The sequence below is a fragment of the Ambystoma mexicanum genome, chromosome 4q (genome assembly GCF_040938575.1).
Source record: "Ambystoma mexicanum isolate Mex_15411 chromosome 4q, UKY_AmexF1_1, whole genome shotgun sequence".
Taxonomy (NCBI): domain Eukaryota; kingdom Metazoa; phylum Chordata; class Amphibia; order Caudata; family Ambystomatidae; genus Ambystoma; species Ambystoma mexicanum.
The window spans coordinates 793,710,568-793,726,266 of record NC_090928.1 but is presented as its reverse complement, the minus strand read 5'-3'; the positions used below and the strand labels follow the sequence as shown (position 1 = coordinate 793,726,266).

At 45.4% G+C, this 15,699-nt stretch overlaps 1 protein-coding gene across 2 annotated transcripts in view; it reads left to right on the top strand.

The window, feature by feature from the left end:
- APLF (aprataxin and PNKP like factor) overlaps window positions 1-15,699 on the top strand; it is a 960,891-nt gene that overhangs the window by 592,235 nt on the left and 352,957 nt on the right. For both annotated transcript variants that reach the window (XM_069608357.1, XM_069608358.1), the window contains exon 6: window positions 5,596-5,768. In XM_069608357.1, the coding sequence (XP_069464458.1) occupies window positions 5,596-5,768 (173 nt within the window). The remainder of the gene's footprint in view (window positions 1-5,595; window positions 5,769-15,699) is intronic.

Below are 15,699 nucleotides of genomic sequence, written 5' to 3'. Positions count from 1 at the left end.
CTTTGTACCTTACAAATCCTCTGTAAATACTTTCCACGTGGCTCCCGCAGAAAATAAGGATGTTGTGCCCCCCTCCCTTACTATTAATTCCAGCCATACTCTGTGCCATTTTGCTTACGAAAGAAAGGTTCCTATTCAGTTGGAACATTCCCTAGATGCATGAATATTGCAGTGCTCCAAAAAAGAGGAGGAACCAGTATATATAGGCGGTCCTGTTTATTTTATGTGTGGAGATCAGGCCTATCCATAGTTACCTAGGAATTGGGGAGGGACCTGCTATTTAGGAGTACTTTTCCCTGGTGTATTTCCTTCCAAAACTTCAGACATAGCCAAACTATCCAGAACTAGGCCACGGCGAGATGATATGGGACTGATTGCAGGCGATATAGCTAAATCATTTATACCATTTTGGGGATAAGCAATAAACTCTTGGAATATAAGGAAATTGTCCAAGATTTTGGAAGAAACGATAAATGGAACTACAGATATACTCTATAACATGACACTAGAAGAGAAAGAGGTGAGATTGATGACACTTCAGAATAGAATGGTCCTTGATGTAATTTTGGCTGATCGTGGAGGGGAATACAAAATCATGGGGTGTATTTGTAAGTGACTCCTCCCCCACGATTTTTGAGGCAATCAAGAAATGTCAGGTCCTGAGCTCTGATATTCATGTCTCCTTAAATGGTGGGAATTGGAGTATAGGTACATGGTTTTGGGAACTGCTGCTATCATGGGGTTGGAAACTACTTGCAATCTTACTCACGATATTGGGAATCGTCATGTTCTGTTGTTGCTGCATACAATGCTTGCCAGTCCTTTGTGCTGACATTTTTAATGGATGTGAACAGGTGATCAGAACGAAACATCCTCACAAATTAGATGAAAATGAACAACATGAGAATGAAACGGTTAAGGAATTCATGGTAATCGATATTACAGATGACGATTACAGTAGTATGCATAGTTCAGAATTGGACACTTGGTCAGATGAAGATGAGATGTATGGATGATGCTCTTGGCTTACGGCCAAAAGGAGGGTGTGTTAGTCCGGAATCGACCCTAATAGCATGCATAGTACGTATATTATGTTAGCTAGAAACCAATCGCATCATGTGACATACATCGCAAACACAGAATTGTCAGTGAAACCAGAGGGCGTCCATTTTGTGTAAGATCCTCCATTTTCTTTTTTCTTTTCTGTTTTATGCTTTGCAAAATGTATTTTATTCTGATAGCTCATACACTGTGCGAGGCCACAGTCTACATGTTTGAAGGTTAGTACAGAAAGGAATGCCAGCCGCTACAGAAATACATTGTTTTCCTCCCTCACGAAGTCCTTGAAGGCGAACAGAAACTGCTCCTAATCAGCGGCCCAGGTGCCGGCCTGTCCTGCATGCTCTGTAAGCAATAGGCAGTTAACGCGTGAATTATATTCTTTTACGGTATTCCCTCGTGGAGACTGGTATTTTATGCCTTAAAACTACTAGAAGTGTCTGACCCTTGGTTCACGAATATAAAGAGATAGATAATGTGCTAAGGAATGTGTCTCTCCTATGTGTATAATATTCTTGCTGAACTAAGAGCTTTATGTTCTCCATAACAAAGAAAGCTGTCTCTGCTACTATTGCTACTATTGCTACAACAAGTATATTTAGACTGAATAAGAGTCTTGTCAGAACGTCTCATAATTGTCATGATTGTCAATCACTGAACCCTAGCAAAAAGATACATTATGGGTGGGTTGAATTGCCTTCTAAGATTTTGTACGACAATGTATAAATATTGTTGTTTGAGCGTTGCTCGCTCCCTTGTGTCTCACGAGGTCTGGTGGTACCCACGTTGCGAGACGTTAGACCCCAGTCGGCCGACTGAGCTTACTTTGAAATAAACCAGATTTCTTGGCAAATCGAACCTTGTGTCTGTCGTGTCACTAGTATATGGTTATTGTGCCTTAGTTTCCATATGCAGGGTCTTTACGGCCTAGCAGCGGACCTGCTCACCAGAGAAGGAGGCGCAATCCTTCATCGCTGACCCTGAGGGCTTGGCTCCTGCAGCCCTAGAGTTTGCAGGTTACGAGTTGCCGGCGGACTGCAGGGATGTCCTTGCCAAGGCCAGAGTGGCATCGACTATTAAGTGCTATGGGCACAAGTGGAAGCGTTTTGCTACGTGGTGCTGGTCGCAGAAGATCATCCCTTGCAGATTCTAGCATACTTCTTGTCCTTGGCCAAGGCGGGGCTGGCGCACGCCTCTATCAAGGTGCATCTGGCGCCATCTACCGCTACACAAGGTCTCCAGGACGGTCTTACCTTTGGTCCCACTGTCTCGTCAAGGAGTTGCTCAAAAGACTGTTTTGATCGTTCCCGCCGGTGAAGGCTCCTGCCCCTGTGTGGGAACTCAACGTGGTGCTGATACGGCTCATGGGGGCCCCCTTCGAACCTATGCATCAGGCCCCTCTCAAGTTCCTCTCATGGAAAACGGCTTTCCTCGTGGCATCACCTCTACCAGGAGGGTGGGTGAGATCCAGGCCCTATCCTGCAAACAGCCATATCTGATTTTTCACGAATAAAGGGTGGTGCTATGGAAGCACCCCTCCTTCATGCCAAAGGTTCAGTCGGAATTCCACCTCAACGAGAATTTGGTGTTGCCTCTGTTCTTTCCGAAACCTTTGTCGCCGGCTGAAAGAACTCTGCACTCGCTGGACGTTGCTTGTGCTCTGAAGTTCTACGTGGCACGCAGGAAGAGTTTTCAGAAAATGTCTCTACTGTTTGTGAACTTTGGTCCTGTGAACCATGGGACGGCCTTGTCCAGCCCTGCCACCTGGGAACCCATTCCACCAGAGCGATCACTGTGATGACAGCGTTCCTGTCTGGTGTGCCCCTCCTGGACATCTGCAGGGCTGCTATGTGGAGGTCCAGGCACACCTTCACGAGATTCTACTACGTCAACAGGGATTCTAGAGAGGAGTCCAGAGTCAGCCAAGCAGTGGTATGCAACCTATTTGCTTGAAAGTGAGCCTGTTCCTGAGGTAAGAGTAATTGCTTCTGTTGAGCCTTGCCACCTCCTGTCGTTGTGTAATGTTGTAGTGCTATGTATTCTTTATTCATGAGCATGTGAATCCATGCCAGAGCTCATGCTGGAGAAGGAACCAGTTACTTACCTGTAACTATTGTTCTCCATCATGGGTCTGGCATGGATTCACATGCAAACCCAGTGGAGTAACTTTACTGAAAATGTTGGGGGGGACATGACATCTGTAGAAAAGGTGCTGCAGCCATATGAATGGGGACAAAATGGCGAGCCATGAAAGTTGGGGGGGGACCAACACCCCCTGTACCTCCCTAAAATTACACCCATGTGCAAACCATCAATCCCTCTGCTGCTCTTCTTGGTCATACTGCCACTTTACCTGCTTACCAAATCTAAAGATGGCTGCCAGAGGAGGGGCTTAGGGAGAGGGCAGTCATTGGCTGGGGGCAGTATGACCCAGAGTACAGTTATTGGTTTAGAGGAGAAATACAGTTTGTAAGTGAAATTCAAACTGTTTTTCCTTTTACCGAGGATTTCCAGCCTGATGCCGGGAAATATTCATGATCATGTACATTAATGCCAGACCCATGCTGGAGAACAATAGTTACAGGTAAGTAACTTGTTCTTTGTCTGTCAAACCACTGTGTTTACATTTTGAGACAAACAAGGTCATGTTGAAACCGAATCCTACTTTCAACCCCAAGGTACTGTCAGAATTTCACCTCCAATCGGAGGTGACACTACTGCTGTTCTTCACAAAACCCACTACTCCAGCGGAATTTAGGACAGTGTTGAAATTTTATATCGATGGGGCTAAAGATTTCTATCGAATGTCGCAGCCGTTTGTAGGGGACGATCCATTTCAAAATAAGGTATGGGTCACCTCTGCGATGACGACAGCACATACACAAGCCAACAGGCGCTTGCAAGGACCTTTTCGAGCTCATTTTAGCAGATCATTTGGTTAATCTGTGGGGTTATGGGCAGGGATTCCACTGTCAGCCATTTGCCTGCAGCTACCTCGACAGTACTGCTCACCTTCATGAAACACTACTGCATGGAGGGACAAGGGTGTCAGAGGCAAGGGTCGGACGAGCGGTCCTGCCGCACCTTTTTCGATAAGGTATGCCTTTCTCCCTTACAACCTCTTATTCATGAATGCAAACTGCTGTGTAATCTATTCAAAACATGTGAATCCATGAAAGATACATTGCTGGAGAAGGAGTATGCTGCTTACGTGTCACTCCTGTTCTCCAGCATTGGTATCTTTCATGGGCTTGCATGCGCCTGCCATTCAGCCCGTGGGAGTAAGGCTATAATACACTGCCTCTCATCTCTGTGGGGTTAGAATCTGAAGATGGCCTACTCGGGTGGAGCGCGATACTCAAAGTCCCATTGGCCTGGTCAGAATACACCCAAAAGGACAATGGTGGGCTACTAAAGTGAGCCTAAAAAGCTTTACTATGAATTATAATACTAAGGTTACCGAGGAGTCCCTGCCTGTCAGCGGGGAACATTCAAAGCATGTGAATCCATGAAAGATACCAATACTGGGGAACAAGAGTTAGAGGTAAGCAACATATTCCTTCCCCATGCACACGGCTCACATGGAGGCAGCTCGCTTCCATCTCATTTCCTTTGTAATTTCATCATGTCATGTTATTTCCAGGCTGCAGTAGTGGTCCCTGGCCTGGCTGGAGTTCTTCGACACTTGGGCTTAGGGATGACATGAGGGCTTGGGTGATCCCCTGTAAAGCATCTCTTCAGCCGCGAGCTGGTGGCAGTCCCTGAAACCTAGGGACCCGCAGTCCTACCTCTGAGTCTCCTGTATTTGACTTTGTCACAAGCTCGAGCATCCTTTTTGCAGGACTGACCTTACCCTTTATAACCTTGACACTTCCTTGGCTAGATCAAATGTAATTTGAGATACAGGCATCTCCCAGCAAACGGGTACAATTTGCTTTGGGAATCAGCACAGTGTTTGTGGGCTTTGCTGCTTAATGAGCCTTGGCTTTCATTTGCATTAGAAACTTGGTTGCACTCCAATTTCCCAACATTTGACTTTGCTCTTTGCACATCAGTTAATTTACTGTAAATGGCCCATCCATGGTTACTTCCACTTTTGATCTCTACTTTACACTCTGAAACAAGATAAAGCATGTAATTGTCGTGAAATCTGTTTACACATTTTCTATACAGCATTTTCAATTGGTCTGTTTTTTGGGGAAGCAGGCACACTCTGCCCTGCCACACATTGTACTATTATCAGTCTGCAAGACCTTTTGGTTGACCCACTTGAATGTGCTGGCATTATGCACTGAAGAAAAACAACACATAACAATGTGAATAAATACAAATCTAAATGGACGTCGTTGCAATAAAAGAAAGCCTTAATAATCGTAATATTGCAGTACACGCAGATCCGACTTCTCTACTTACTGCTGCAGTCTCCCCTTGGTTTATACTGAATAATGATTAACCTACAGTTTGTACGATGTTATCTGATTTCTACTTTACTTCACATATCCTATTGATTTACCAGATGTAATTTAATTTATTAAGGTTCTAGCAGAAGAAAAGGCAAAGTGGAACAAATAGCATCAGCAGATTGTCCACAAGGGAGGAAACGTTTGCCTCCTGCAGACGATTATGAAAGAAATGCGGGCTGTGAGCAGGAAGTCGAGAAAAAGAGCAGGATCAAAACTGAGCAGAAAGGCCACGCCCCAAAGCAAAAGGTACATTATCAATCGCTGTTCGTAAAATATTTTCAAATAAAATGTGTGCGTTTCTTTTAAGAGTGGGAATGTCATACCATCCAGTCTATTACAAGAAAGATAAGCTGGTATGGCTTTATATAATTACAACTGTGATCATATGTAATGATCACGTGCTTACGATAAAAACCGGAAAAGAAAAAGAAAAATAGGTTTTATATATAACATTCACTGTAGATTAATCATCTTGTGTCATGGGAGGGGACACCTGATATATATATGTATTTTTTATGTTTTATTTTCACCGTTTTCGTTTGCATTTCAATAAACCGCATGGGATAATACATCCTATCCATGTTAAAGTCAGAACGATAAGAGCGCATTCAAATCCAACATGCTAATCCCCCTCAACCGCACCCATCAGAAATACAAAACCCCCCAAAACAACATTGAGCCGGTCAGATGGCACAGTGAGCTAAGTGCTCACCCCCGATATCTGTGCACAGCCTGCTGTGGCAGGTTCAAATCGCAGCAGCGTCAACTCATCTATTCATCCTTCTGAAATCGATAAATTGAATACCTTCTCTGTGAGATAATTATGTCTTCTGTTATTTCAGTGCTCTGAGACCTATGGCTGCGTAGTGCTATATAAGAAATACATTATTATTATTGATCTCTTCTAGGTCTGGCCACTAGAAACTACGTTCTTGCATGTTTTTGACAGAACTATTGCATATTTATGGGCAAGTAATCTCGTACATGCACTTAAACCCCTGTGTCCTTCCCTATTTAGGATGTTTGGTTGCATGTGACGGGATTTATCATGCTACAAAACTACAATTTCGAATGGATTGTGTCCTCCCACGTATTCCTCATCTTAGATATATCCTTACCTTCAGCTTTGCTGCTTCGGAAATTTTTTCTCTCTCCACCAGAGGGCGCTCCACTCGAGGCGACGGCATTGATGTCCCTCGGTGGTATCCATTGAGCACCGACGTCATATGTTGTATAAATGCCTCGAGCGCGCCCGTTGGATTCAGTTCCGTTTTTCCGTTAGCTTCGCGTCGGATCGAAATAAAACGGCGCTTCAGTCACAGCAAATTATGTCATCTTCTTCGAACCCGTCTACTCCGAAAACGGGTTTTAAGAAATGCCTAAGGTGCGGAAGAAAAATTTCGCTGACCGACCCTCATCGTAACTGCCTCTGGTGCCTCGGGTCCGAACATCGGATCGACGACTGCGGTTCGTGTCAATCTATGACCCATCAGGCCTTGAAAGAAAGACGAGGTAAACTGGCGGTGGGGGAGGAATCCTCGAAGTTTTCTTCGAGAGGGAAGAAAGACTTGGCTGAGTCTTCGGCGAAACGCCATAAAAAATCTCCAGATCGAGGAGTAGATCAAGGAAGTCCTCTTCTTCTCCGTCCAAAAAAGCGAAGAAAAGACGACACCGATCTCCCTCTTCTTCTTCTTCCTCGACTTCGGAGGAAGTTATTACTTGTCCAACAAAACATGATTTACCTAAAAAGTGGGAAGCATTTAGAGCATCGATGATGAACATTTTTGAGAACGCGGCCCAGACCCCCTGAAAAATGTCTGTTGAAGATCATGCCTCTACTCACAAAAGAAGTGACAGAGGAAGGTCTAAAACTAGAAAATCCGACAAGAAATTGTCTTCCCAGACACCTAAAAAGGCAGACCTTAAGAAAAAGGCTTTAGATGTTGATACGCCATTAACAACCTCGACGAAAACATCTTCGAAGCCTCTGTCGAAAGCTGTCGAGTATAAGGGGTCGACGACCCAGCCGAAAAAAGTTACGTTGAGTGCTTTATCAACGACCTCGAAGACTTTGGCGGCGTCGATTGTTTCGAAGGCTCCTTCGACTACGTCGATTGCCTCGAAGATTCCTTCGACAGCATTCGAAAACATCGAAGAATGCCTCGATAACAACGAAGGTAACGGCCACGACTTCGACGCCATCGACGCTTCTGTCGACGTCGACACCAATTACAGGGTTGAAAACTATTCCTGAGAAAGTATTTCACCCAGAAAGCAGACATGATTTTTTCCAAACTATGTCAGCTCTATATGGAGAAATGTCCTCAGGAAATGAGGAGAATGAAGAAGAAGTCTCTGAGGAATTAATTAATCCTCAATCAAAAATGAAAGACCTGTATGAATGTTTACAGTCTAAAAGTGGACTAGATACGTCCCCTGAATATGAATTTGAAAAACCAGATCCAGCAGAACATGGTGATCTGGGCTATAGAAAACTTATGAACAAAGTAACAGAGTTTATGGGCTGGGGTAGGAACTCACCTGTATACCAGGATGATGATATGACAGATATTTTGTCAGGAGACCCTCAACCAGATCCCATACTTCCCTTTCATATTGCCCTGCAAAGGAGAGTAAATGCTACTTGGGAAAGACCTGAATCCATTCCAGCAGTGAATAAAAAATATGTGGCAAAATACAGACCTTGTAACTGTGATCCAGAGTATTTGAGTAAGCATCCTTCTCCTGAGAGTCTGGTAGTTCAGGCAGCCACATCAACAAAAAAATGCTGCACACCCTACAATTCCCCCTGATAGGGATGACAAAAAGATAGATACATGGTCGAAAAAGGTTTTTACATCAGGGAGCATGGCTCTAAAATCCACAAATGTATCTTGTACGCTGGCTAGATTCACTTATACTCTGTGGGACTGCATGTCAGCGTCAGCTCAACACATCCCGGAAGGAGAGGAACGTGATGGTTTCCTGTCCATAATTAAGGATGGCAAGGAGGCTTCGGGAGAATGCCTTCAAGCAGGTTTGGACACTGCTGACAGTATCAGCAGGTCCATGGCGTCTAGCGCAGTGCGACGCAGATTTGCGTGGCTAAGGAAGTCCGGTTTCGCACCAGATGTTCAATCTAGACTTCTTAATATGCCATTTGACGGCTCGAGGTTGTTTGGCAGCAAGGCGGATGAAAGTTTGGAGAAGCTGCAGACCTCCAAGGCAGTGGCAAAGTCACTCAGTGCCGCTATAAAACAACCTCAGCAACGCCCCTGCACAGGCTCATCTTCCTGGAGGGGTCGTCCCTTTTGTTTTTACTCATCATTTGGGAGAAGAAGAAGACAGGCCAGCCAGAGAGGGCAAAGGAAATTTCCTGGGGGGCGAGGAAGAGGTGCTAGATCTGCCCTGGCAGTGGCATCTGTCCCTTCAGCCGCTGCTGCAGCTGCTGCAAAACCACTCTGAGGTTTTGACTCACAAGACCCGAGTGGGAGGAAGGATCTCACAGCGTCTGAAAGAATGGCGGGGCATTACTTCAGATGCTTGGGCGCTGGAAACAGTATCCCTACTGCCTTGCCTTTCTAAAGAAACCTCAGAATCACCCACCGGAATACAACCCTACCAAAAATCCAGACCCGCTCCTGTTGCAGGAAGTTTTTACCCTGCTACAGAAAGGTGCAATAGAACATGTACCTGTAGCGGAAAGGAACAAGGATTGGTATTCCCCATATTTCCTCATTCCAAAGAAGGACGGAGGACTGTGACCCATCTTGGACTTGAGAAACTTGAACAAGTTCCTCAGGAAGGGCAAGTTCAAGATGGTCACTCTTTCTCAGATCCTTCAGGCTCTCCAACTTCAAGACTGGTTGGTATCATTGGACCTTCAGGATGCTTACTTTCATGTGCCAATCCATCTCACGCCCAGAAAGTACCTGAGGTTCGCGATTGGCAATTCTCACTATCAGTTTCGAATTCTGCCATTCGGGTTGACCGCCGCCCCAAGAGTTTTCACCAAGTTGATGGCGGTAGTGACAGCGAGTCTCAGAAGAGGGGGGGTTCACATCTACCCCTATTTGGACGATTGGATGATCAGGGCATGTTCTCCAGAACAAGCCCAGGATCATCTATCCAAGACTTGCTACTTCCTTCACAAACTAGAGTTTTCTCTGAATTTAAAAAAGTCAAACATGATACCATCACAGAAGCTCCAGTTTATAGGAGCAGTCTTGGATACTTGTTCGGGCAAACCCTCCCGAAGAGAGAGCTCAGCACATTCTGCAGATGGTAACGAAATTCCAGAATGCCCAGTATCTACCGGCCTTCGATTTTCTCAGGTTGCTCGGCCTCATGGCTTCCTGCATTTTTCTGGTGCCAGAAGCCAGATTGAGGATGAGATCCCTTCAATGGGCCCTGATGGCTCAGTGGTCCCAATTTTCAGGGGAAATGACAGATCTTTTACAAGTTCCAACCAGGGTGGCACAGGATCTACAATGGTGGGCTTGCAAGGAACATATCCTCAAGGGAGAATCTTTTTGGGAACCATGGCCGGAGATAACAGTAGTAACGGACGCCTCACTCACAGGGTGGGGAACTCACACCAACGAGTTGACAATCAGCGGTCGTTGGTCTCCAGCGGAGTCCAGACTACACATCAACCTATTAGAGCTGAGGGCAATCAGACTAGCAGTGAAGGCCTTCCTTCCATCTGGACGGGGAAAGAATGTCCTGATAATGACGGGCAATACAGTGGCCATGTACTACCTCAACAGGAGAGGAGGAGTAGGGTCACTAGCACTGTGCCGAGAGGCAATGCAGCTCTGATTCTGGGCAATACAAGAAGGGATCTGTCTGTCTGCCATTCACCTAGCAGGAGAACAAAACACAGCGGCAGACGCTCTGAGCAGGCAGAGAACACTCTCCCACGAGTGGGAACTAGCTCAGGAAGTCCTTCAAGAGATCTTCACCCTTTGGGGAACCCCTCAAGTGGATCTGTTTGCGACCATTGTCAACAGGAAGTGCGAACTGTTCTGCTCAAGGGAATTTGCCCCGAGAGGAGCTCTAGGAGACGCATTCGTAGTGGAGTGGGAGTTTCCTCTGCTGTATGCGTTTCCTCCAGTCCCTGTGATCCAACAAGTAATCAGGAGGTGTAGAAAGTTCAGGAAAACCATGATCCTAATTTCCCCGGATTGGGCCAGGAGAACGTGGTACCCGGACCTTCTCGACATGTCCATCTGCCCTCATATACGTCTTCCAAAAAGAGATGATCTTCTCTCGCAAGAGGGAGGTCACGTTCTCCATCCAGAGGTCAACATACTCAACCTTCACGCATGGCTTCTGAGAGGTTAAGATACAAGGATTGAGACCTTCCGGATGATGTTATGGAGCAACTAAATCCCTGTACCGGTGTCGTTGGAACAAGTTCAGTAACTGGTGCAGGGATAAGAATGTGGATCCCTTTGAATGTGATATTCCAATAGTATTAACTTTTCTGTTACATTTAGCTAATCTGGGGCTCCAGGTTAGCACGATAAAAGGATACATAGCAGCGCTATCTATCTTCAAGCTCTTGTCAGAAGAAAAATCTTATTTTAAGATACCTTTTAATAATACAATTTCTAAAAGGTTTAAACAATGTTTTTCCACCAATACATTTTCAAGTTCCTGTGTGGGATTTAAATTTAGTACTGACATTTCTGACATGTGCACCCTTTCAGCCTTTACATTCTTGCCCGTTAAGGCTACTTACTCTAAAAACTATACTTCTAATTGCATTGACATCAGCCCGCAGAATAAGTGAGTTGCAGGCACTTTCGAGTGGTCCTCCTCACACCATCTTTCATAAAGATAAAGTTGTCCTTCGAGTCAAACCCTCTTTTCTGCCAAAAATAGTTTCAGACTTTCACCTGTCACAGAAAATAATTCTACCTACATTCTACCCTCCTCCTCCTCACACAAGTAAGGAAGAGGAAAGACTACAAAGGCTAGACCCTAGAAGGGCTCTTAGCTGTTATATCTCATGATTGTCAAAAATACGTCAGTGTGACCAACTATTTGTGGGATACACTGGTCGCAAGTTAGGACTACCTGTAACTAAACAAACATTATCAAGATGGATAATCTTAGCCATAACAGAGTGTTATAGGCTAGCTGGAAAAGATCCCCATGAGGGTTTAAGAGCTCATTCAACTAGGGGCATAGCAACTTCAACAGCACTTAAAAAGGGTGTCCCTGTACAAGATGTTTGTGCAGCAGCCACATGGTCATCCATACATACTTTCATCAAACATTATGCTTTGGACTCAACTACCTCTCAAGGAGGTCTGTTTGCGAAATCTATGCTACATTCGGTACATGACTAAAAAGATATCTGTACTCCCACCTCCAATAGAAAACTGCTTTGGTAGTCTATCTAAGATGAGGAATACGTGGGAGGGTTACCAGACATATGGTCGAAAAAAAAAGGTCGACAGGACAAATGGTCGACACCATTTGGTCGAAAACCAAATGGTCGAATTTTTTTTTTTGTATTTTCACCTTTTTTTTGTTTTTTTGGGGGGGGGGGGTCCCCCCCACCCCCTTTTTTTCTAAATTTTTTTTCCCTAAACAAAAACCTAAAAATTATATATATAAATAAAAAAAAAATGTGACCATTTGGATTTCGACCAAATGGTGTCGACCATTTGTCCTGTCGACCTTTTTTTTCGACGAAATGTCCGGACACCACGTGGGAGGACACAATCCATTCGAAGAACAAGTGACTTACCAACTGTAACGTTCTTTCGATTGGATGTTCCTCCCACGTATTCCTCATCGATCCTCCCATCCTACCCCACAGTACAGTTTACGCGGTTTACACTCTGATTTCTTTTAAGGCTTGAGTGGTCAAAAGAGGCACGCCTTTAATTATAATACATGGGCTCTGAAACACGAAAAAACAGAACTGAAGCCAACGGGCGCGCTCGAGGCATTTATACAACGGATGACGTCGGTGCTCGAGGGATATCGATGCCAGTTGCCTCGAGTGGAGCGCCCTCTGGTGGAGAGAGAAAAAATTTCCGAACTAGCAAAGCTGAAGGTAAGGATATATCTAAGATGAGGAATACGTGGGAGAAACATCCAATCGAAGGAACGTTACAGTTGGTAAGTAACTTGTTCATCTCGTGTGTCATACCCCTTCTACTCCTAATGTGCCACTTGCTCTATCAGACTGTCTGAGTGGGGGTGTCTTTTTTTTTTCTCTTCCCCGTTCCTTTTTCCTCCCTCTCTCCTGTCTTTCTATTCCTACCATGGTTATTTGTGTAGGTAGTTAGTTTATTCATTAAATATATTGCCTGAGGAGTTCCCATATCTTGCCAGCTCTGGGGGACCCTTGATGACTCCTGTACCCCTGTATCTCATGGGAACAGGCCAGTGACTGAAGACTTTCCCATAACGCCCTATCCGGTAGCTTTTTAGCCTTCCAAGGCATCAGGGTGGCTTTGCGGGCTGTGAATAACATGATGTGTATACGATTACTTATTAGAGCGTCCTTGTGGCACTCCTCTACTTCCAGCCCAAACATCATTGGAATATGTGACTTGGTCAGTGTGGCGTCCTGTTCCGCAAGACGCTCGACCCTATCCCTTCCCAGAACGATTGAATCCAGGTCCACAATAGGTGTCCCATAGTACCCAATTGCCCACATCCCCTCCAACATGAAGGTGTTTCCAACTGTTTCATTTCATAGAGCCTTACTGGGGTATAGTAGGCATGCAGTATTAATTTATATTAGAGTTCCCTATTTTTCAAGTTGCGTGAGCCCTCCCTTGACCAGTATGAAGGATGAATATAGGTCTTCCATGCCCAACTGAATACCGAAGTATTCAGACCACTGGGCAGTGAGAGTTGTATTCCTGGCCTGATTATTTGCAACTCCCAGTACATGGAACACTTTAATTCTGGGAAAGCTTGTCATGTCCCTAACCAATTCGGATTCACAGGTCGATTGCTCCCCAGTGTGTCTGTTTTCTGAAATGTATTTATTTATTGTATTTGTTGGTAGAGCCCAGACCCTGAGGTATCACAGCTCTAAAGGCAGTACATAAAGTATTAAAGGAGGTTAGTAACAGCAGGGTTACATTTCCGGGATGACAAATGTATTCATAAATTGGTGATAGACTGAGGAATTACACATTTGTTGAAGAGTAAGGTTTTTACTTGCTTACGAAAGAGTGTGTAAAATGGTTCGTTTGGATATGCTGAGGGTGGATATTCCAGAGTGTCGGGCCAATGGTGGTAAAGCAGGAGCCCCCAGCTCTCTTTCTGGAAAATCTAGGTATGTGCACGGTGGAAGTGGAGGAGGAACGGAGATTACGTGTGTTATGCTTCTTAGAGATACAGTTCATGAGATACGGGGTAGCAGTGTTGTGTAGGCAGCGGTATGTGATAATGAGGAGTTTGAAGTCGATACAAGCTTTGATGAGGAGCCAATGAGCTTCTCGTCTAATTTGAGAGATTTGATCGGATCGTTTCAAGCCCCAAACAGCTCTAGGAGTGTTGTTTTGAATCAGTTGGAGTTTCGTGAGGTTTTTGGTCGAAGTTCCTGCTAATATGGCATTGCAGTAATCCAGTTTGCTGACTATGATGGCTCTAGCTAAGGTGATGCAGTTGTCACGGGTAAAGAGGTTTATACGTTTGGTGGAATAGGCTGTTTAGGAGGATGTTGCTTTGACATGTCTTTGCATTTTGAGTTCAGCATTCAGTTAATGCCTAGCGTTTTTACGTGGGCGGAAACTGGGATGGTGTTGCCGTCGGTGAGGAAAGGTGAGGAGGCTGGTTTGAGGCATTTGAGGCAGTGTGGGGAACCCACGATAAGGAGCTCAGTTTTTTCATCATTCAGGCAAAGATGGTGAGTGGTCATCTATGCCTGTATGATGCTGAAGACTCAGTTGCTTAGTCTAAATCGTGGTTTCCGGTTATTTTGAGTAGGATTTGTGTATCATCTGCGAAATTGGTGTAGGTCATGTTAAGGCTGTCTAGGTGGTCAAAGAGGGGTTTGGTGTACATGTTATAGAGAGTAGGGGAGAGGCAGGAGCCTTTTGGGACACTGTAGGAGACAGGTATGGGGTCAGCGGATTCAGGCCATGCGAAAACCCTGGTGGATCAGCCACATGGGAAGGATTGGATCCAAGCGGTAGCTTCTGGGGCGAGGTTGAAAGTTGTGGTAAAGTGTTTGCTGAGGATTTCGTGATCTTGGGATGAATTAGTTACTAGCAATATCTGTGCTCTGTTTTGGAGCCATTCATTTGCTGTGAAGTTTAATGTTGTCCTCACCTCTGAGAAAAGTATCAGTGTGTATTTGTCATAATTATCCATAATGAAGACAGTATGCCAGCCTCTTTTTGTCTAACCTGTGTCCGCCCATCTTTACCTGTTCCTAGTAAAGCCTGAGACTAAACCAGGGCAGAATGCACTCCACATCGGTTCCTGTCAATCTGAGCATCTGGTGCCAGCATTTTTGTGTAATCCCTATGATGGAAGTCTCTATGTGGGGCAGTATTTATGATGGTGGTAATGCGATAATACTCATACGTTCCCCCCCCTTTCCTCCATCACGGTAATCATCCCCATACATGGAAAAATGGAGCTTCCCCTTTAAGTTTGTATAGCGCTCGGGGCGCGGCCTTGGGTGTTGCAACGCCCCGCCGAGGCCCCACCTTCCGGTGCCTCACCCCTGTCCCTTTTTCCACACGGACGGTGTCGTTTGTGGCAGCCAGTGCAGAGACTTTTTTTGTTTAGCTTTCCGCTTGCTCCCCGTTTGTTTTTCCAATTCTTATATCAACTTTCCTTCAGTGCCTCGCCTCCCTGATGCATGTCGACTACAGGAGGCTTCACAAGGTGTGCCTCATGCGACCGTTCATACCCGCCTCGGACACCCATGCTCTCTGTCTTGAGTGATTTGGTGCCTGACCACCGCTGGGACTCAAGTTCAGCCTGCAGCGCTCTCGGTTACAGGGCATCATTTGTCATGGTGGAGGGAGATCTTCCACACTTCTCCTCTGCACCACCTTGAAGAGTTTGTCTCCAGGACCTCTCATCAAGAGAAGGTAGGCCCTCTGTTCAACACGGCTCCATAGCGCAGCGACTCCTTTCCCGAGGTTCCCACAGATCAGGGTTCCTCTGATTCAGGTTCTGGCAG